The 22,831-nt window shown below is 39.1% G+C and overlaps 3 protein-coding genes across 3 annotated transcripts; all 3 read left to right on the top strand.

Moving 5' to 3' along the window:
* Nucleotides 1-813: 813 nt before the first annotated feature.
* Nucleotides 814-13,551, top strand: FG386_000601 (uncharacterized protein; the record flags this gene model as incomplete). Its single annotated transcript, XM_067339945.1, has 1 exon — nt 814-13,551. One exon carries the CDS (start codon nt 814-816, stop codon nt 13,549-13,551), a length of 12,738 nt encoding a protein of 4,245 aa, XP_067195624.1.
* Nucleotides 13,552-14,164: 613 nt separating this feature from the next.
* FG386_000600 (uncharacterized protein) lies at nt 14,165-16,147 on the top strand (the record flags this gene model as incomplete). The annotated part of the gene is made up of 1 exon (XM_067339944.1): nt 14,165-16,147. One exon carries the CDS (start codon nt 14,165-14,167, stop codon nt 16,145-16,147), a length of 1,983 nt encoding a protein of 660 aa, XP_067195623.1.
* Nucleotides 16,148-16,860: 713 nt separating this feature from the next.
* On the top strand, nt 16,861-22,650 carry FG386_000599 (uncharacterized protein; the record flags this gene model as incomplete). Its single annotated transcript, XM_067339943.1, has 1 exon — nt 16,861-22,650. One exon carries the CDS (start codon nt 16,861-16,863, stop codon nt 22,648-22,650), a length of 5,790 nt encoding a protein of 1,929 aa, XP_067195622.1.
* Between the last annotated feature and the right edge of the window lie 181 nt (nt 22,651-22,831).

Raw genomic sequence — 22,831 nt, 5'->3', positions numbered from 1 at the left:
AATACTACTGAGGAAATAAAGAAAGCTATATTCACGTGAACGCATAAAGGCCGACAAATTAATGATGAAAAGGATGGGGCGACAGTGTCACCTAGAGATTTATTCTTCGCTCGAATTAATTAAAGTCCAAATCGAATAATAAAGAGAAGCATTATTTAAGTCAGGTTTTAAACCAACAACTAAAATCAGTTCACTTAACAGATCTACACTGAATGCCAAAATAAATGTGCTGATAATCACCTATAAATCTATGTAAAAAGTATGCACATACAAATATGTATTAACAAGTACCTCACATGTCATATTAGTTCTGTCAAACTATGTATTAGTAAGATAAGAGGGATTAAATCTTAAGGCGAATATATAATTAGAATGTAACCTAGGTGAATATTCACAAGTTTAAACTAAGGTTACACTTCGATACATTTAACATAATTTTATTACTGACTGGACTATAATGCATAATATTATGTATATAAATAGCACAAGTATACATAAACAGTATTGTTTTTTATTTGTCAAAGTAAAATTAAAATCCAAAATAATTACTAATATAATTGCTGTTATTGTTGGAGTCATTATTTATATATATGCAACAATTAAATAATAAAGGGTACCGAGCAAACAAAAGGCGCGGGCGGGTAATTTGCAAAAGACACCCCTCTAGGATGTGAGCGTAGGAGAGAATACCGAGAAAATCTGAGATAAATAATAATAGAGAAAAAATAAAAATATAATATATATGTATTAGAGGTTGAAACAAAACAGTATAATAGACTTCCACAAGGTTTAAATATACCGACTTGGGGTCAAATGGGTTGCAAAGATGATCCCGAAGACCTTCAGGATACCCTTTATGAAAAGTCGTTTCTTAAGGATTTGGAGCCAACAGAAGTCGAAATGCAACCACATTCTGCCTTGGAAGAATCAAGTTTAGACTATTATGACAAGGTCTCACGCTCTAGCTATCATTTTGGGAAGTTATATAGTGGTTTGTATCCGGTAGGTCCAAGAGTTCCGAATTTTTCTACGAATACAAGAAGAAGTCGCTATTCTAGTTTATACAATGAAGACGAGTATAGTTCAAGCTCAGCAGCAAGTAATTTAAGTAGCAATAACAATGGCGGACTAAGTTCGGGGAATATGCTTGAATCTACTAGCAACATTGGAAACAACAGTATTGGATCTAGCGTTGCATCTGGTCAAAATTCAGGTGCAGTAGGAATTAGCGGAGCTGCAGAAGGTTTTGTAAACAATAAAGGTTTAATTAGCGGAGGTGTTGGTGGTAGTAGCAGTACATATTTTGGTGGAAACAGTGGAACTTCTGATGATAAAATGTACATTGATTTTCCGATAAGAAACTTTTGGAAGATTGCGAAAACCCCAATAGACATGGAGTCGCCACAAATAGGTTATTGTAGAGGGTTTTATTACAGATTGTTGGTTCATCCGAGAGGAGGAACTTGCAATGATTCAGAAAACAGTTATTTAAGCGTATTTTTAGAGGCTCTTTACCACGAATCTTATCCTGATGACTGGGTTTTTCCAAATGTTCGCTTCCAACTTTCTGTAGTTAACTTTTTGGATCCAAAGGCAAACATAACCTCATGGGCTCACTGGACCTTTTCTCATGATGCGATGAGTAGAGGATGGCACAAAATGGTTTCTCATGCAAGACTTACAAAATCTGCAGGTTTTGTTGATGAAGAAGGGACAGTCCTTATAAGAGGAAGAGCGGAGCCACCGTTTCCTAGAATTTGGTCTCGCTCTCCAAAATGCAGGCCTTGGAATATATGGGGGACTCTTCCGTATAGAAATGCATCTACAATGACTACTATTTCTCAATTTAAGCACTGTATTGGTGGTAATATGTCGAAGACTTGCGGTAAAATTTATAAGAACGAGGAATGCAATTTTGGAAATGACGGCAGTATTGTTGATGAATGTGACAATAATGAACATGAAGAGGACGACGACGAATACAGAAACGATAACTACGAGTCTCCCCTATCCCAGTCTTCCTTGAGATCTCTTGGCTCTATTAACACCAATCTTTGCCCCTTTCACGAAATGGCAGAAAAGAACAATAGGGGACTAACAAAATATCCAATTCATTCTCCAGACCATACAGGTGTTTCTGCTTCAGAGACCTATGGAGTCCCTCCGCCACTTCCTCCAATATCTCCGAATAACAAGTACAACAGCAGTTCGTCACTGTTGTTTAATGGAAATAGCTTGTCAATGAGTAATGGTATAACGAGTGTAATGGGTTCTCCGGGTCCACTCTCAATAATGGACAGATTACTTTGGTCAAGCAGTAATTTGTTTGTTCCTACTGTAAAGTCTCACTTGAATGTTGACTTTGTGCCTGCTTTTATCCATCTTCTTTACCACATTAAAGAGTTCAGAAGAGCTGTTTTTACTTGGAACTCTCCGTATCACAAAATTATCAATAGAAGTAACAATATGTCTGCGAAAAACTCTTCATCTTGTCAATCACAGGAAAAGGATTCGGCTTTAAGGGGTTCGGATAGGTCCAAGAGGTCGGATTCAGCTAATTTAAATAAAAACTCTCAGACTTCTATTATAGAGGCTCTTCAAAAAACATTCGCCTATATGACTCTTTGGCCAATAGCATACTCAGTTAAGAGATCAATTAGACACAACTGGCAAGAAAGGATTGCTACCGATCCTACCATAATTGACGGTTGGTGTAGTTCTTCTCGTTGTTGCAAATGTGGGGGTGAAGACTTTTTCAGAGAAAGCAACGGTAGCAGTGATGGTTGTTCATCTTTGCAAAGACAAAATAACTCTTCAGCAGACACGGGAAGCGTCGCGTCGGAAGAATACAGAGAACGCGAGTGTTATAGATGTAAATTGCCACCACCTCCGAATTGCTCCAAGGTAATGAAGGCTCTTTACATGAATGATTTACAGAGAATAGATGTCTCTGATCCTCTCATGCGTTTTCATTGTTTTGTATTTGGAGCGATATACCTCGAGTCTGCACATGCAATTCTGCAGATAGCAGCACACCACAGAAAATCTCTTCCCGGTGGCGGTAACGACAGTAGCAATTCAAAAGGTACTTCGAATTCACAAATTGGATCTAACGGAAGGGCAGTCTATTTGGACAATGCCACAAATCAATTTGTCGAGGTTCCAGAGACGAAGCCAGGTAATAATGGCGGCGGAAATAATGTCAATAGTGGATTTTCTATATCTTCTATATTTGAGTTGGAGGAGGACTTGAGAATACCAACAGAGTTTGACAATACTTGCAGGGTGTTATTCTCAAGTGTAGCTGAGGATGGAGGCGACTGTTTTTCCGATTACTCTACTTGTTGCTTGCGAGCTAAGCACGTCCATTCAATTCCAAAAGCAATAGAGCAGTATGCGGGACGATTCAAGAGGTTTCCAGAAACACTTTTTATTTATTTTACTCCACCAAAAAATGCGAAAAAAGGCGAGCTGTTTGATGTCCCTTTCCGTTTAGAGGCTTCGTTTTTGCTTGAAGGCTCTACTCCAATAAATGCCAATAGCAATGGAGTTACCGGAGCAACTGAGAGTTCAAACTTGAACCAAGTTGTGTTTGATGGCAACGGAAATCTAAAAAGCGTTGGTGGTGTTCTTTCAGAAACTGCGAGAAATCAGAAAGCATGCAAGAGTGGCAGTGTGGGTGTTTTGAACTCTGACTCCTGCGAAAAGGCCAGTTTGTTGCAGAATAAGGGGAATAACTCCTCACCCATTTTTGGAAAGAAAACGGAGATGGGTGTGGGACTAGAGCACGCATGTAGGCAAGATATAGTGAATAACGAAAATAAAGGTGACGGACATTTTTTATCGAAAAATACAGCGAATACTTCAACTAAAGCACCTGAATCCCGAATAATTAGCAAGAAAAAGAGACTTAATGGATGCAACAATGGCTGTTCAGATTCTGAAGAAACGGTGTTAGGGGGGAAGAAAGATCAAAAGAATGCGAATGTTAGTATCTTTGGTAGAGACACTCAGTCGGATGGGGAGTTGAGTGTAAAAACGAAGGACCAAAATTTGAATTTAAATGAAGGACTGGACTCAAATGACGACGACTGTTCCTTAGATTACGGTTCCGAGGATGATGCCTGTGAAGGCTTCGAAAACAGAGACGCTTCTGTGCAGTCAGATCCTCTGTTAAACGATGTAAATGGACGAAAGTGTAGTGGAAAATCACCTAGTTCTGACAATAACTTCTTCGGGTCGTCAAGTCAATATTTAGAAAAGTGGTATTCACTTTACGGCGTTATAATTAGAGAGGGAGACAATTCCTGTGGAGGGAGCGGAATTGGCAGTGGATCTGGAAGAAGTCTGCATCAGTTACTCATTCGCCCCGAAGAAGACGGTCCTTGGTTCAGAGTATGTGACGGATTAGTTGAAAGATTAATACCTAAAATAGAGTTTACAGAGTGGAAGTGTCATGGAGGTTTCTTTTGTGCAGCAGCTGTATACGTTGCAGAGGATTATATAGATTCAATAGCAGCAGGCGACGTGTTGGCAGACTGCGATTTGAAGTCAATAAATCCAGAGTTGTACCAAAGTACATTGGATATTTTAGAAGTTACAGAAGAAGAATTACAATATATACCTTCATGGGTATCTACGCAAGCGACATCAAACAGTCCTGGAAACACCGTAAGCAGCATTACAAGTAATATAACAGGCAGTCACGGCACTAATGGCGATGGAAGCAATTCTAATGGAGGAGGTTGTAATCATTTCGACATTTCCACCTCTGAGATTGACCAAATATCCATGTGCGTTGATATTGCTAATGTAACAGTCTGTGATTCAACAACGTGCGTGTTTGGACACCCTTTGATGGATTCTGGACTTTCAATAGATCCAAATGCCCTCTGGACGCTCGTTGACTTTAGATGGGGTTGGCCACAGGTAAACAGTCACTTTCAATTGCAGGAACCACTAATTCAGGCTTTCTCGGTGGATCCGTGCATGATTATTTCAGGAAAAACAGTTTTCACTCAATCTGCACAGGCCTTTTTTGATTCGCTTATGTCAGGACATTCACTTAAGCACTCGGTATCTAAGTTTTGGGGACTTATATTGGAAACAATGTTTGGTCCGGATTTAGATACAAAGGATCTTCTTTCAGTTCTAAATGTGGTTTCACACCTAAGGATTTTAACAAATTCTGTCTTCTATGACATAAAGAGACTGCTTCATGAATTTGGCGTTCCGGAAGAGGACGAGGACTACATATTGTCAGAGTCTGAGCTTTATGTATTGCTTACAGGACTGGGGCTATCTGGTTCGGCGAATAGACCCCGGATGAGTCAGGGACAAACTGCAGAGACAGCAAGTGGAAACGGAAATGAGAATAAAGGTTCTGCTGTTGGCTTAGGTACACCTACGCCAGTTCCGGCTGATCAAAGCAGCAGAAGCAGCGCGAAGTGCCAATTGATGCCACAAACCCCGGTTAACAGTCCCGTTCCAAATACAATACTTACAGGTGGCGTGGCAAATTTGTCCTCGTCTATATATGAAAATTCATTGTTGTTAGTGAACAGACTGCACAGCATTTTGTGGCCCTATTTGCTTCAATTTGTATATGACCTATTGCCGGTAACTATAACTGTCCGTTTGAAGAGGCTTTTATTTAAAAACAGCGACGACCTGCTTTTTGATCCAAGACTCACTCCTGAGGACCTTTGCGCTAGGTTTCTGACAGAATCAAAGTTTCTACTTGAATCCAGCTGTTGTCCGCTTAATTTGATCAGATTTTGTGACAACAGACAGCTATTTAGTGCAGCCATAAACCAGGTATTGGCGGCTCTGGAGTCTGCAAATTTGGGATGTGTTCCTGGACCGGGTGGGGCAGGAGGAACGGGATCTTCATCGTGCTCAATCACGTGTCCAACGAATAGGATGATAGACCGTTTTACGAGCGAAATTGGTAGTTCTCACTTTGTGATCCCTATAATGGTCTACATCATGCAAGTAACACTTACTTCATTTGTCTACAGAGCCTCCTTGAAATTGGAACAACATCGCATTGAGCAAATGAAGATTCAAAGCGAAGGCGATAAAACAGATGGACAGATTTTGCCACTTGAACCCAATTCAAGTTCGTCTAAAAGACTTATTTTGCCTCTATCCTTCTCGCTGTCCTATCTTAACGGTTCAAACGGACAGTACTTGAAGACACAAAACGGGGCCGTTTCGGGTACGAGGGACCACACTCCTTCAAAACAGTCAAGCAAGAAAAAGAACTCTTCCAATAAAAACTCCAATTTAGGGGGGTCGGGGTCCGGAGGAGGCGGAAACGGTGGATCCGTATATGTGAATCCACTATCGGAAGCCATACAGCACCTGCAGATAAACCAGGTTGCGTTTAGCTACGTTGATCCGTATGTCTTTATTCCGCTCCATAGTTTTCACGTTGTTTCCTCTCCTTTGTTGGTCGGCATTATATTCGAACACGATCTTATTGGAAGGGACTCCTTTGCATCCGAAAGCAATTTATGTGCATCCAGAGTGCTTTATGTGAACAGACTTGCCACGGTAAGGCATCTTTACCACTCAATAAGGAAGATTCTCTATCTTCAGTTTCTGGACACAAAGATAGGAGGTGGTTTAAGCGAATCTGTATTAGACAACTCCCCAATGGACACCCCTCAGTCCAGAAACAGCCTGTACGGTCCCACGGCAGCAATCCTAGACAATATGGCTCACAATCACTATTGTCCAGGTCAGAGTTTCCCTGGATGCGCCGCACAAGGTAATCCTTCTTCAGGAAAGCATGGTAAAAATAAAAATCCAGTGGGTATTTCCTCTATTCAGGACATCGACGGCAATCCTGATTCTAGCTGGGTTCCTAGCAATCCCCTAGATGTGTTTTTTCTTTATTCTTTACGTCCAGACACAGATCCTACAAGAAGAGGAAGACTCGTGTATACATATATGCATCCAAATGACTTTTTGGAGCACCATTATTATTGTCCACTAAAGTCAAACTATATAACGTTTTGTGATGTGGCAGTGCTGCTTTGCGTTCCACCTGAGCTTAAATTGCAACCACCGCCACAGTCAATGAACAGCCAAATGACCCCTGTCATGACATCATCCCTCTCCACTGGAGCATCAGCACTGACGTTGGTTTCTGGAGGCGGGGGTGGTTCTGTGGGAACCGGGAGTGTTGCAGGAGCGACAGCAAGTGGATGCATCATGGGTTTTGTTGGTGGTTCCACGCAGTTGTCCTCTCTTCAAACGGAAGAGTCTAACGACTTATGTTTGCCCCATTTGTACACTTGTCCAAGCCGAATAGCACACTCAACTATGTGCAGCAGTTCAAGAACAATCAGCCAAACAGTGCCTAGACTGTTTTCTAATATGTTTAGAGCAAAGTTGATAGATCCGTTATGGTCTAACACCAAGTTCCCAATGAACGACGATTCAATAGCCCCATTGCTTATATTTAAGTGGTTTGACCCGAACACTCTGAACATAACTTTGTTAAGTGCTTCTATTTGCGAAGCAAGAAAGTCGCTCAGAGACTGCATTGCAACTTGGGTTTTCCCGAGAGCTAGGAAAATGGGACTCATTTCAAAAGCTGCAAGCAAGGAGATTCCAAGCGCGGAAGAGTACATGGTTATGGAGGAATGTCACGTTAGAGTTTGCCAGAACGTGAGGAGATGGACATCTTCAATTAAGAAAATAAACAGGACAACCGGGGACGTATTTATCATTCAAAAAAGATATACAAACGGTCAAAGTTCGCAGCCTTCTATAGCGGAATGTCCATTTATTTCTCCGTTTATCTCTGCGGCCCTTTCTGCCAATTCGTACTCGAGTATCTTTGAAGATTTGCCCTCGACTCTCACAAGAGACGAGCTTTTAACTATTATTTCAAGCATGAACTCAAAGAGGCTCGCAAACTTTGGAATATTCAACACACCACCTCCGATAATAAAGGGACTTTGCGGCCCGGACTCTCCAATCTCTGGTGGAATTGGCTTGACTGGCATAGGTGGATTTGGGCCTTTGGGTGCCATTGGGAGTCTTGCTGGCTTCTCTTCGGACCCCGCTAGCATTGCTACGGGTGTTGCTTCCGGTGGGAAGGGCGTGAATCTAGGTGGAGGAAGCAGCAAGAGCGGCGGCATTACTGCTTGTTGCGCTTCTTCTGGTGTGGGTAATAGTGTGTTGAACGGAGGAATAGGTTTTGGAATAGGGACAAGTGGAGTTTTTGACTTTAAAAAGGGTCATGCGAGCTTCGATAAAGTGTTGCAAAGCTCTTCCCTGGCAACCACACTTTGCGGAGGAGAGGATCCCAAAAAAGCTTCAGTTCCTCCCCTCGATGCGGATAACTCAAAGAGCGGAGGCTTATCTGAAACACGAACTAATTTTGAAGACTCGGGAGACATGCTTACAGCCCCGCTTGACTTCTTGGACATCAACTCCAAACACAATATGGCGAGTTACAAAGTGTCTCCAGATAGCTTGCCCAGCGCCCTCAGAACGGCAGCTGCTGGATATCTCGGAGGAAATGTCTTGGGGAAGCCTGCTTATTCATCTTCCGTCTCCGGTAGTTCGCCCATCCAGCGGACAGGTGGAATTATTGGGATCGGAATGGGAATCGGAAGCACTGGAGGAAAAGAAAGTGGAGGCGTCAACACTACTAACATCGTTATAGGAGGAACTCTCGGTTTGTCAGAAGACGGTAAAAAGATCCCGCAGAATTCAAGCCCCACTCAGAACGCAGAAGCCACTAGCGGAGTTTCGTCAGCTTCAAAAAAGAAGAAGAAGTCGTCAAAGAAGCTTCCTGGAATCCCTTCGCTCCAAAAATCAAGCATTGTGAAGGCTCTAAACGCACAGAGAAGACTGGAGTCGCAGAATGTGAAGTCTTCAACTGAACAGGATATGACACTAACGAGTGCTAGTGAGGTTGTCGTTGATGACGATCAAGGCGGAGCGAAAATGGAGTCTTCTTTAACATTGAGCAAGTCAGAGGTGAGTGGGGTTCCTGCTTCTGAAGAGCGAAAAGTTAAAAAGGGGCTGAATGCCGAGGACTCTGAGAACATTAATGACGGTGGGGCGGTTTGCACGGACAGTGGTAGCGGCGTTGCAGACGAAACTGTTGGTATCGGGACAACAGGGAACAAAGACAATAGTGGCGTCCTAAGTGCAAATGTGAACGCCGACCAGGAGACTGGCAGCAACAAAGCCGAACAAGGGGCGTCTGATTCGTCGCCGCTCAATTTGGAGGACGAACGAGACCGAGCAAATGACAATGCTGAAAACAAGACGGCAGCCGACTCGAGAAAGGAGAAGTTGTTGAATGTACCTAACGAGCTCTATGATATGACAGTGAATTCTCTGTCGAATGAGTCCTTTAGCGTCCCAAACTTGGTGAGTCAAATACTGGAGTTGGTGATCCAGAAATATGCAGAGTATTATGTGTCTTCACTATTTAAAAAGCTTGACAAGGGAACCGAGGCAGACAGGAGTTTGAGAGAAAGAGAGTACGAGGAGTCGCACCTATTGTTCTTGCGCTGGATGAGAGGTTTTGGGGATTTGTTGAACAACATGGCCTTGATAGGCAACAACAAAAAGGTCGACATTCAAACTTTACAGAGGGAAATTGTGCAGTACGTTAAAAGGTATCTTTCAAATGAGACGAATTTGCAGTGTTTGACATATATAGAAAACCAAATAAAGTCTGAAATGCTCAACTCAATGAGGTCCAATGAATTGAATGAACAAGAGAATAGAGGTGACAAGGAGATCAAAATGTACAAGATTGTTTTGTCCCTGCAAATAAGAATAGTTATTTCGTTCACAAATTACCTTACAACTAAAATGGGCCTGTTGAGCCCTTCATCGGTAATCGAGATGTACTTGAGCTTGCTTCCTAAAACAGACTATGTTAAAACAAACTCGCTTATCAAGTCTACGGGATACAGGTCGGTTAAGTCCATAATCGTGATGTGTTACTTCTTTTACATATTCGACATTAAGAATGCCATGAACACAATATCCACGATGCAGGGAGTGAAGGGCGTGGAGAATCTTTTGATCAGAATAACCTCTTTTTGCATTGGTTTGAAGCAATACACAACGAAAAATTTCGTGAACGATAACATATCTATGTTCGAGTACCAGTGCTCTGATTGGATATCTTCTTTGAGAATAACCGACAAATTGAGCATATACGAAGAGATAATAAAGCTTACGATAGTAAATTCCTGTGAGTACTTTTCCTCCAAGTCAAATTCAATTGTATCACAGAGCAAAAAAACCTTGGACCTCATTCAGTACATAGAGAGCATTATTTTGTTTAACGAAATAGATGACTTTGCGTATGAGAAATCACAATTAAGCGAAACGAGGAAGGTCGGAAAGGAGGTTCCCGAGATACTGCTTAACGAACAGAATTGGTGTGTGATCTTCAAACCCCCGTTTTGGTACTGTTCGTACAAATGCGACAGTGGAGTCGGCTTTGAGGACGCACTCAACAGCGGGAGGATGGAGAGTATTTACTACTATCTGCGCGAAAAGTGCCTTTTACTACACGATTCAAGTTCCGCTTGCGAGAGTAGTGAGCCTGGAAAACACGCAGTCGGTGCGAGAAGGACGGATAAACACGACACTGGGGAGGGTGGTGTGATCGGCAACGGTTGCTGCTCAGAATTGTTTGTGGTTAAGTTTGGGGTTGACATTGGAGCTCCCATACTTTTTTTCAAAAACAAGGATATCATGGACAATTACGTGAAAAACGGGGAGAATCTGTCCAAGATGCAGTTTCAATTTGCCTTTCTCTGTCATGGACAGCTACAAAGCACATCGGACACCAATATTTCGCTCTCAAATATAGTTTGCAACTCGACAAATAGAATATTCTCGAAATGCCTTTCTTCTGATGGAACGGAGAGCATTGCAAAGTACACAGTCTGCCAACACCTGAAGTTTAAGAACTACAAGAGCGGCTCTCCCTCCACGTTTTCTCTTTGTACTTGCATCACAAAACTGGGGAACATAAACAAAATACGGACCTATATGCACCAAATTGGTCACACAATTGTCGGAGATTCAAAGTATCTTGGACAAAAGCAGCTGAACTTGGACAGAAAATACTTCCCAAACATGTTCCTTTATTGCACCCACTTTGAGTTTCCGAATCCAGATTCAGGAACTAGAAGTGGCGAAGATGTAGGCTGCGACAAGAGGACAATACAGGTGTTCTCTCGGGTGCCGGCGGAGATAATGGAGTTGTTAGAAAACGATTTTGAGAGCACTGAGAGATTTAGAGACATGAATTGCTGCTCGTTTTATTCGAGTTTAAATGATTGTTCAGACGGAAGAAGCAATGCTGGGAACAGTGTGGGCTCCTCCAAAGAAGAAAGGCAGGATGGCGCGGACGACGACGAGACAAAGGAGGATGAGGATTACGAGGAAAGTGGAGCGTCGCCCGTAGATCGTCCCAAGGACTTTTCGAAGCCTGTTTCAAGCGGAACCGAGAACGACGTTGAGAAAAAAATAAAGGAGGCTTTAGTAGACGAGGGTGATTATTACGACGAGAGGGAAGACGAGAAGGGCGAGGACTCCAGAAGGATGAAAAAGGGAAGGCGTTCTAAGCTCTCATCTGTTTCATTGCCTGGAAACTTCGACAAAGAGTCCGCAGGTTCCCACACCACTAGCCAGACGGACGCGAATAAAACTTCCACTTCCGAGGGTAATGAAAATGTCTGCAGTGACTTGGGTAGCAACACGGCGAGGGACGATGCGCCGTTGTCTCTCGAGGTTGACTTACTGAATTTGAAAAGCCCCTCGTTCAGCTTTTCAATTCCATTTGGCTTTTATGACAACAGTGATGAATTTGACAAGGATGCGCCCGTTATATCAAATACGCTAATATCCTCGCTTCCTGGATTGGGATTTGGACTTACTCCATTTTTGGGAATGCCGAATTCCCAATACGCTGTTAATGGCAACAACACCTGTCACGTTAGCAACCACAACATGAGCGGAGTTGGAACTGGGAATGCGATGGGGAGCTTGGGTTCTACCAACGGCGTGGTTGACGGGTTTAATAGCATGAACGCTTGCGGCACCATTAATTCCGGTTTGAGTTCATCCAACGTTAATATTAACAGCTTTTACTGCTCCTCTCCGTACATTTTGGCCAATCCAACCTCGAGTAGTAGTGAAATTGTCAACAACACTCCGGGTATGGTTAGTTCGCCTGGTCAGTTTTCAGGATCGGCTTTTGATTCCACACTGCTTCCTTCAACAGGCAATACAAGCATTGGATTGAAGAACTTGTTTGGGAGCAGCAGCGGAGGAGGAGGGGTTGTTGAGGCAAGTGGACACGGATTTACAGGCGCTGTAGGTGGCGTAATGGGAGGAGTTGGAGGGGTGCAACAACAACTTTTGCAGCACCAATCTGTTTCGCAATATCCTCAACGCATAGACATGTCGCAAACCAGTGATAACATTAGAAACATTGCAACTCAGCAGCAAGTAAGCAGTTCTAACGCCGCCAGAAACCACCCCCTCGCGGTAAATACGCATCCAAGTTTGGTTTCTTGTCTTTCCGATATAAATAATGTCAGCAATTACGGCGGAAAAAACTCATTTTCGTGTGTTCAACAAACAATTTTTCCAAACAATGGCGTTAATGACGAGCTTGTGGCTCTTGGGTTAGGGGGGGGTGTTAAAGTAAGTGCCCCTGTGTCTTCAACGGCAGCAAGTGCTGGCGGTGGGAACAATGCAGGTATAGTGAATAACAACTCTGTTCCCTTTAAATTTAGCCTCCAAGGACAGAAGCAAATTCAACAATCGCCACATCAGGTAGTGGGAATTAACGGTTACTTGACTGATAACGCGAATAACATTTCTTTTAACAGGAACAACATTGGAGGTGGAGCTAACACTGCTGGAGGGATTGGAAACAGTATAGTGACTCAGAACCTTAACACTGAGATCGTAAGCGGAGCAAACAACAGCGTCATTGGCTCGGTTCACAACTTAAACGCTGGAGTAAAGCAGATTTGGAACCAACAGGCACAGACATCACAGATTTTACATAACTCCATTAATGGGAGATGGGGAAATGGGGGCAACAACGTCTGGGACAGTTTGGGGATCGGAAGCGAAGGCGGTGGCCACATAATGAATTCGTGGGGAGGACCACAGGGACAGTTGCAAGGACAGGTTTCTTCTCAGCAACAACAGCCTTCTATATTCACAACATTGCCACCAGACAAGCAACACGCTGTGAATCCTATGTCGCCTGTATCTTCAACAGTACCGATAATTGCTGGAGACCTTAACGGCATGAATATGCAACAAAAACACAATTTAATTCAACATGGTATTTTGACAAACACGAGCAGTGGAGGAATCGCTCCACCCATTCACCAGGACTTCGTCAACAACCACGCCTCTCTAAACGGAATTCACCAAGGACTCGACTACTATCAGCAAGATAGAAAATGTTCGGAGGCTAACTCTGAGCAAATTAACACACGCAAGTCCCCGTTTAATTCGTTTATTTGATTAATTTATATCGTATATGTATACATATATGAATAAGTTACAGGTGACAGTAATATAATCTCTGAAAAAGTGCTGATGACTACCACTATTGTTATTACTTTTGTTATTTTCTATTATAATTATTATACTTATAGGATAAATGCATCAATTAATTATTTCTTGTTTAATAAATTCTTTTTGTTGTAAAATGAATATGAAAACAGCCTTTGCAGCATGTTTTGCCTTCTTCGATCAAGTTGATCTATTCGGTGTTAGTACCGTATTTGTACAGCTTTTTGTGCTTGTATAAACTAAGGCGTCACTTGGCTGGTGATTAGCTGAATTTATAGATTGAAAATGCCATATATTCGCTGTTGGCCGCCGACCCCACAGATTAGTGTAGAAATATAATTAGTATTAAACGGAGAAATGAAATAACTACATTTATGAGAAATAAACAAGAAGGAAAATAGTAAACGATAGTGTATAGTAAAATACGGAATCTCAGATTTAACAAGTCAATACACATCCTTCAGACCTCTAGCTGTGTTTATTGATTGCACAGTCTTTAATAATAGTAATATAAATTTAGATGTCAACTTTGCATAAAGGGAGGGTAATTTTGTGGTAAACTATGAGAGAGGCTCACTTTGGTATCAAGTCGCTGGTTTTTGGGTCGGAGGTGGTCAAAAAGGGCTTGGACATCTTTTCAAACATAAACGGTGCAATAGAGGATTTAAATAGAGCGGAAGAACCCAGACTTAGTGGAATTGCAACAGCTGAGGATTTAGGTTTAGTTAGAGGGAAAGGCGAAATTAGAACTGAAGTTGGACAGGTTTATGGAAGGCTGGTGAGAGAAATAAGACTAGTGCAAGTAAATGAGAGTGACTTGAACACATCAATGGGAAAATTAGCAGTGGAGTCGATAAGTTCGAATGTAGATTTTTCAAAATTGGAGATCAAGTGGAGAAGAAAGTATGGTGAGAACTTTATAGACATCCCAAATTTGGAGCAAAACAGTAGAGTATACGCTTTGACGGCAGATGATATAGGAACAACATTGATAGTTGAAATAAAACCTAGAGTGGAGACGGAAGATAAATTAAATATAACATATGGGGAATTAGGACCCATTTGCATAAGCGAGTCAACGAAAAAGTCACTTTTGAATTCAATAAGATCAGGAATAGCCAGATTTCCTGTGAAACTACTTAGAAACGAATACGATATATTATTGGACTCTAAAAATAAAAACAATGATGACCACTTGGACGATTTTAACTCAAGAGAGCTAACTAGAGACTTGTTAGTTGTGACAACAGAAGACGTTAAGATTTTAAGGGATGGGATCAGTTGCAGTTTTGGACTTAATGCAGAAAAAAGAACCGAATGGTCAGCCAAGTACTTTGGGGGGAATATACAGGTTATACTTGATACAAAAAATCCTAACGAGTTTACATTGATTTCCGGAAATGAATTGCATAAACAAACCATTAGGCTTAGAGCAACCAGTAAGAATTCCAGAGATATGTTAACGCTGATTATTAGGTGTTTGAATGCGAAACACTTAATTTCCATAGAAGCGATATTAAAGTGCACGCTATGGAGTAGTATGTTGAACACAAAATTTAGTACTTGTGGTGACAAAAATAAGAATATAAATTTCGGCAATCAAATTGACGATGACGCTAAATTAGACGTACTGAGTTACACAGCTAAACTTGAGGAGGATATAGTTGAATTATTACACAAAGAAAAAAAGAATGTTGACGAGAAGAACAAACTTAAAAACGAAAAAACAGTTCTTGAGAATGAACTCTCAGAGACAATTTCTGCCTATCAAGGAATTATATCGCAAATTAATCTTCAAGACAAAGAAAAAATCGATAGTTTTCAGGCAAATGGTAATTCAATTAGTGGATCTAAAAAAGGCGAGAATAAAGTTTCAAATAAAGGAAAGAGTCTGCTTTATGGTTATAGTGATGGAATATATATCTTAAACAACAGTAAAGGGATTTCGTCATTAGAATCAAATAAGAGCATTCCGAACGAGAATCAAAAATTACCGTCTTCTTTGGACAACGTAAATACAAAAAGAATTAAAGATATGGAGTCTGAATTATTAGAATTGAGAGAAAGGCTTGATAACTCAACTAAAGAGAAGGCTGTACTGGTTGATCAAGTCGACAAAAGCAGGTTGGAAATTGAGAATATGAAAAATGAATTGGAATTGTATAAAAAATACGATTTAAATGATTGCAAAAACGAAATAAAAAAAATAAGTGAATACAAAAACAGAATACTCGAGCTTGAATCTCAAAATTCCGAAAAGCAGGAGGCAATACAAAATATTGTATCAGAAAAGTCTAAATTGTCCAAAGATTTATCTAATATTAAATTTGATTTTAACAGACTTAAAGATCAGCACAATCAACTCAACAAAAAATACGTCTCACTCACTATAAATAACAACTGCAGCGACGAGTCTTATCTTAAAGACGAAATCAAGAGTCTCAAACAGAAGGTTTCCGATCTTGAAAATATTAACTCTGAACTTAATGCAACGGTATCAAATCTTAAATACAGAGTCAGAAGATTGGCAATGATTAAGTACTAGTTTTGTTCTATCGTTTATTTTTAATTATTTCCTAATTTTTATAGCATAAATCTATATTTTTAATCCACAATTAGCTGTTTTCCTCTATTTTGAGACTCTGCCCTTAAGTGCAGGTATTTGCCACTCAACTAGTGGTTAATTTGAAGATATCCAAAAACCATGCGGATAATTAACACAGCTTACCCGCACTCAGCATCTATATACTTTGATCTAGTTAACAGGTTCGGTGGCTGTTCATGCTACATGCTGTTTTGTGCATCTGTTTTATATTAAATGTGGATGTCACATGCTACTGAAAACAAAGCACACTACTTCTTTGAGTATACACAAAGTTAAAATGGCCAGAAATCAATAACCCTAGACGGGATAGCGATTTTAAACTAAAAAAAGCAAAAAGTCAGTTTTATTCACTCCCGTTTTTTGCATAAGCAAATATCAGAGGGAAAATGGAAAAAAAAACATGTAATGTTGGCGCCAATTACATTCCGAGAAAACTTTAAATTGTACATAAAATAAAAATTATGTTTGAGATAGGAGGTTAATGTGTTTATTCAAGGGAACAATTAATTCGCATATTTACTGTACATTCATGCAGTTTTGCTTATTTGTGGACTAATTTTTAGTGTATAATACCTATAACTGGGCGAGATAAGGGTTCTTGAACAGCAGTCTAATAAAGGTATATGTAAAGTTAATGATAAGGGTTAACTAAAATGAACAAGGATGACAATCTGAGGGAATACATAAAAAAGGTTTTTATTTCTCCTAATGTGGTGGCGTTTGGTTCTGAAAAAGCGAGAACGTTTTTGGAAAGTGAATTCGGTCTAACAATATCATCACTGCTAAGGCCATTTAGTGTTGAGTCGAGCCAGGAATTTATATGGCCACCTACCGGTGAATTAAGAAGCAAATCTGAAGCTGAGGGCTACTACAAGGATTTAAACTGGGAACTAAGGAGCTGCAGGGAGTCTGTGGACGATCTTTATTTAAGTAAGGACGTTATACAAAATAAACCACTCAACAGTAAAAGTATATGGGTCCCAATCAATAAATTGGAAGGTGTTAGAATAACTTTGCAAGAAAGCGAGGTGGTGAATGAAAAATTTGGAATAAAGTTTTTGTCACTTTGTGATTCCGATTGTGTTGATGGTCTAAACGACTTTCCGAAAGAATTTTTAGGCAACAATGGAATGTTGAATTCATTAAGGTCGTATGATGGATTTGACAGATTATTTCCATATACTGACATAATCTCAAATTTGATGATTAGCAAAGGTGGAAAACAACTTGAATATGTGCTCAAAGAGTTTTTTCAATTTAACATAAATCAAGATATGGGGAACGACTTAGTGCTTTATAATAACCAACTGCCGTTTTGGTTTAAGCGTTGGTTTGATGCGTTTAACGAAGAATATAGCTATTTAAACAATGATAATGTTACGCAACCAATAGGTGGAATTATATTTGTTGATTTGTCTGAAGAAGATCCAATAGAATCTATAATAGAGATAACAGATTCGCTTAGAACGGGTAGAAATTTTTGTGGTGTTGGCGGAAACTCAAGCTATTATATATACGGAAGAAAGGAATTTAGCAAAGGTAGATGCGTTCCACACTACCTCCAAGAGTCCTACCTTTGCGACTTTCCATTTGTGTATATATTTATTAACGACGAAAGCTCAAACTTTAATTTTATGAATAACGATCAAAACATAATATCCAGTTTTAAGTTATCTTTTCCAGACAGCATATGTTATATATGGAACATAAAGGGTTCTAAGGCAAGTGATTTAAGCAATGAAGAAAGCTTTGTCGTCCTTCCAGGTACATTTTGTCATCCATTTAAGGAATACAATAGAATATATAAAGGTAACAGATATTTTTTTCACGATGAATTGGAGCAGCTAAACAGTTTTATTATAGATTCAGTTAAAAACGTGTTTATACCTTGGCTTGAAACAACAATAAACAGACTTAATAATTACGTTATACAGTCTAGAAAGGGAATTAAAAACCATCTTAGGATTTTATGGAGAAGACCGAGAAACGATTCAGGCAATTCAACTTCCGAGGGACTCCTTTCGACTCTTGGAGTTGGAACTGTATTCAACAATATTGAAGAGAGGTCTCAAATATTCGAACATGAAATATCGCTTTTCACATCAAAACAACAGTCTTCTGCGGGAAGTGCTGACTTGTTTGGTTCTAATTCAGACAATTGTGAGAATTTTAATATTGATGATAAATCAGTGTTATCCTCTTCAGGCAGTAACGGTACTGTGAGTAACAGCAATTTTTACTATTCAAACGCATCTCTAGAGGGACAAACGAGAATACTGGCAGATCTTTTGCTCATTTCTGGCTTTTACCAACAGTCTGTTCACTTTTATAAACAGATTTTAACAGAATATAAATTAGATAAGTCATTTTTGCACATTGGTTCAACTTTGTTTTCAATATCGATTGCTCAAATGCTGACCAATGCTGACTTTGAATCAGTTTCAAATTCTTGTTTCAGTTCTTCAAACTACTTCCAGAAGAATGAGGGTGAATTTGGAAAAGTGCTTTCTATAAAACCTCTTTTGATTATGGTAGTTTATTTGTTTACAGAGTACAGCAAAAACGAATTAATTTTTATGGACTGCGACAGCTTACTTAATATAACAAAAAACCTAATTGACTTGCTCATCATGCTTTCGAAGGAACTACAGAATTCAAACAAAAAACTGAGGCCAAGACACCTATTCTGCATAAACAACAATTATTTGGCTGAAAATGAACCAAACTCCTTTCATATTGACTCTAAATTGTTTTCGTTGTTTGGAGTGCTTAACTTTTCCATATCAATTATTATTTATTTCGTTTCCAACAATCTAATTTTAAGCAATAATAATGGAAGTGGTGGTGGTAATGTTGGCAGCAACTCAACCGGAAACAAGTTTCACAGTTCAATGGGTACCCTGTATTCAAATACCTTAAATATGTGTATAGCAAACACTGCACAATCGTTTCAGAAAATAAATCTGTCTAATTTATCACTGCAAAATTACTTAATATTTTTGTACCAAATTAAAAGGTTCTCTTACAAGTATATCGAAAAGTACTTCAAGATCCACTCTGCAAGGTTGCTTCAAAAAATGTCCCTTTTTTCCCAAGCTACCATAATATACATATCTTTAATTATGGACATTATAAATGAGAGGTTGAACTTTAATGAAGAACTTACAGGCGATAATGACGGTGTTGATTTGAACAAAGGCGAAAATTTTAATTCAAACAAATTAAATTTGGTAAATTTTAATTGTTATAATGAATTTATTAACTCGTTTTCTATATATGTTGGTCAGTCGGAGTCTAAATTAGAAAGGGGGAATGACCTATTTAACTATCCAAATTCGCAATCTCAACTTAAAATTCCTCTCCCAATTTTGCTTCCTTTCGGGTCGCTTTTAATCTTAGAGACGGACTCTGACTCATTCTCAAGGACTTTTGGGAGAGAAGCTGACATATCTGCCGATTCAAACTGCAAATTTAACTGTAGTTGCAGCAGCACTCCAATAATTGCAGATTTGTTGAAGCAGAACAACTTTTGTAATCACAGATATCATAGGAAACAAAATACGACCAAGTCGAAGATGCACAGCTCAACGAGATCTTCAGCTGGTGTCTTTGGTGGTGAAGAGGACGAGTTTCACTCCCTGGTCGACAAAATAAACGCCTTGTTGGAAGCAGACGGGGGTTTGGACTCTTCCGAGATTACGGAACTAAAGTCTCAATATTTTATTAATAAACTAAAACTCGACAGTTTTGGATTTAGTTCTAGAAAATTTACCCAAAACCAGAGTCACTTAAACAATTCAACTAGATTTTCATCTATCGGAAAAGTGTGTAGCGTTGAATTTTATTTGTATAATCCACTATCTTTTCCAATAAAGTGCGAATCAATCCAATTATGGGGTCATCTTAGGATTCAAGATGGTTCAACTGGAAAGGTACACATTTTCAAGGAATTGGATGGAATAAATAAGGATGCGTATGCTAACCTGTCAGGTATTGTATTTTTTGAAAAATCAATTACCCTAGAGCCTAATGAAATGAAAATACACAAACTTTCCGTTCTTCCGCTTGAATCGGGGGAGCTCTTTTTGCTCGGCATTTCCTTCTTTTTAGAGGGAAAAATACCAATTAGACAAAACTTTAGCACCTGTTCTGTTTATTTTGACAAACTTGCAAGAAAATTTGACTTTAAGAATAAACATCATATGCATAGCTCATTACAAACGAAAGAAAACTACGGGATACAAAAGGTTAATATATTGAATCACCACAAGAACGTTTCTATTACATTTGGAAATGTATATAAGAATGACAACGACGCAAATTTAAGACAAAGTGCTGGTTATAGTGACAAATTTGGTTCTGCTCAAAACAATTCAGTTTTGTATTCTGGAATTAAATACAGTATTCCAATTCAAATACTGAATCAATTTAAAAACATTAATGTTAACAAGGATTCTTTGTTTCTTGCAATCCCATCATTCAATTCAAGCCATCATATTGACATAACAAACAACTCAAGCGACTGCACAATGCTTAATGAGAAGAATAAAGACAGGAAAGACTGCCAGGGATTTATATTCAAACTCTCAAATTCTGGAGCTGGAGTTTCTAGCGAGTTTAAATTATCAATATGGGTAAATTCAAAGTGCAAGGGTAGCATTTGCTTTGTACTGTTAAATTTCAACAAAACAAGTGATGATCACAATAACTCCCAGAGTGGTAGCAGCAATAACCAGCTTCAGAGCCAGAGTTCAGGCTTAATTAAGGGAAAGGTAGGTAGATGTATTACATTTGCGAATATTTCGTTGAATTTTGAGAATTCCATGTCCGCTTCCTGTACGGTATTTCCAGGAACTGATCTAAGAATCAATAAGTTGCTACTGCGAGTTAGAAACGAGTCTTTTCATGAAATTTCAATCTACGACATTTCTCCACATCCAAGCAAGTGGTTGGCTAGTGATTTAACTTCTGATGGAGACTTGATAGATGAAAAAAGCGACTGCAATATGGGACAAGTTCCGAAAATCAGACTCTCCGCAAACGATTTTGACGATAAAAATCATTTGTTAAACGGTAACTACAACCCTAATATACGTGATGATTATGAAAAATTGATTTTAATCAAGCCTGGTGAAATGTTTCAATTCGTATTAAACTTGCAAAATTGTATTAACTTAAATCTGCTTTCAATCATGAACATTGACTTGGTTTTATCTTGGATGCTGAATCCTAACTTTGACAAATATGGAAATTCACCGTCACCCAACTGCTTTGGAATGATTTGTATTCAACAAATTAGTTTATCTGATCCGTTCTCAGTAGTCGATATTAAAGATATGTTTAGAGAAAAACACCAACCTTTGTCTTTGTTTGTGAACACAAGAAGTGGTGCGTTAAATGAACATAAACAAAGTCGTGATTCAAAAAACCACTCAAATTTCGGATCTCTTGATTTAATAGAGGCAGATATATATGTAATGAATGTTTCACTGGATTCGACTATAATTTGCACAATGGTATCTGATTCTCGCATTTCTTCTGTGGTTAATCACGAATTTCTGCTTGTCCCATCAAGTAATAAGTGCAATAGCAATGCCAATGAAGACAATTGTGAGTACAAAGAGAGTAAACATAGAAAGAGAATGACTTTCGTTTTGGAGTCCGGTGAACTGAACTGGATAGGAACAAACTTAAAACACTTTAAATTGGAGCCTAGAAAAGTAGCGAGGTTTAAGTTGGTTTCGATTATTCCTTTTAAAGGCTTATTTTCAACAAGTTCAATTAAAATAATTATGCGAGACAAAATTCCATTTTTATCACACAATAATACATTTAAAGGCAGCAGTCAAAACGGGTCTTTGTGTGAAACAGGCAGTTTAGGATTCAATTTCGTTTGCTATTTAAATTGGAAACCCGATATATATCTTGATGGCTTTAAAGGGAACAAGAATTTAGAAATTCTTAAATTCCAGCTTAAGAACCCAATAGACTACTTAGAGCACTCTCCTTTTTCTTCAAACATCTACAGAAAAAATTATAGAAAGAATAACAGCTTTCTTCCTGCTTATATTGAAAAAAAGTCTAAATATAACAGAACTCAGAAGAAAAACACAAAAAACAAAGTGTTGGATGTTCAAAACAGCAATCATAAATTAATGTCCTCACAAACAAACGCCATTTGTGATAATTACATCGATATTTACAATGTCAATAGTAACCAAAAAATGTCACGGATGTTGGAAAATGACATTAAAGGTAAAAACTTTTTATATCTGCTCAACTACTGGATTCACTCTGATGAGTCAAGTAATTCAAATGTTGGGAATGTTATTTCTGCTAGTTTTTCAGCCACACATAAATCTACAAAGTTTGAGATTGAATGTAACAAGAAAGGCGTTATTCTTCAAAAACCTAGCCAAATTCGATATATATTTAGGACATAATTTAAATTCATATTTTTATATTGTATTTACCTTTGTGTGTTCTTTCAACTTGACAATCTGTTATCTCATATTAACCTGATAATTTCAGCACAGCTCGCTAGTTTCCTAGTCTACTGAGGATGCAAAATCGACTTGACAATCCACTGGAGCCGTTCCAGAAAAACTCAGAAAACGGCATTAC

Source organism: Cryptosporidium ryanae (genome assembly GCF_009792415.1).
Source record: "Cryptosporidium ryanae isolate 45019 chromosome Unknown contig_15, whole genome shotgun sequence".
In the NCBI taxonomy this organism is placed as follows: Eukaryota; Apicomplexa; class Conoidasida; order Eucoccidiorida; family Cryptosporidiidae; genus Cryptosporidium; species Cryptosporidium ryanae.
This window is presented reverse-complemented; position numbering and strand designations above follow the sequence as displayed.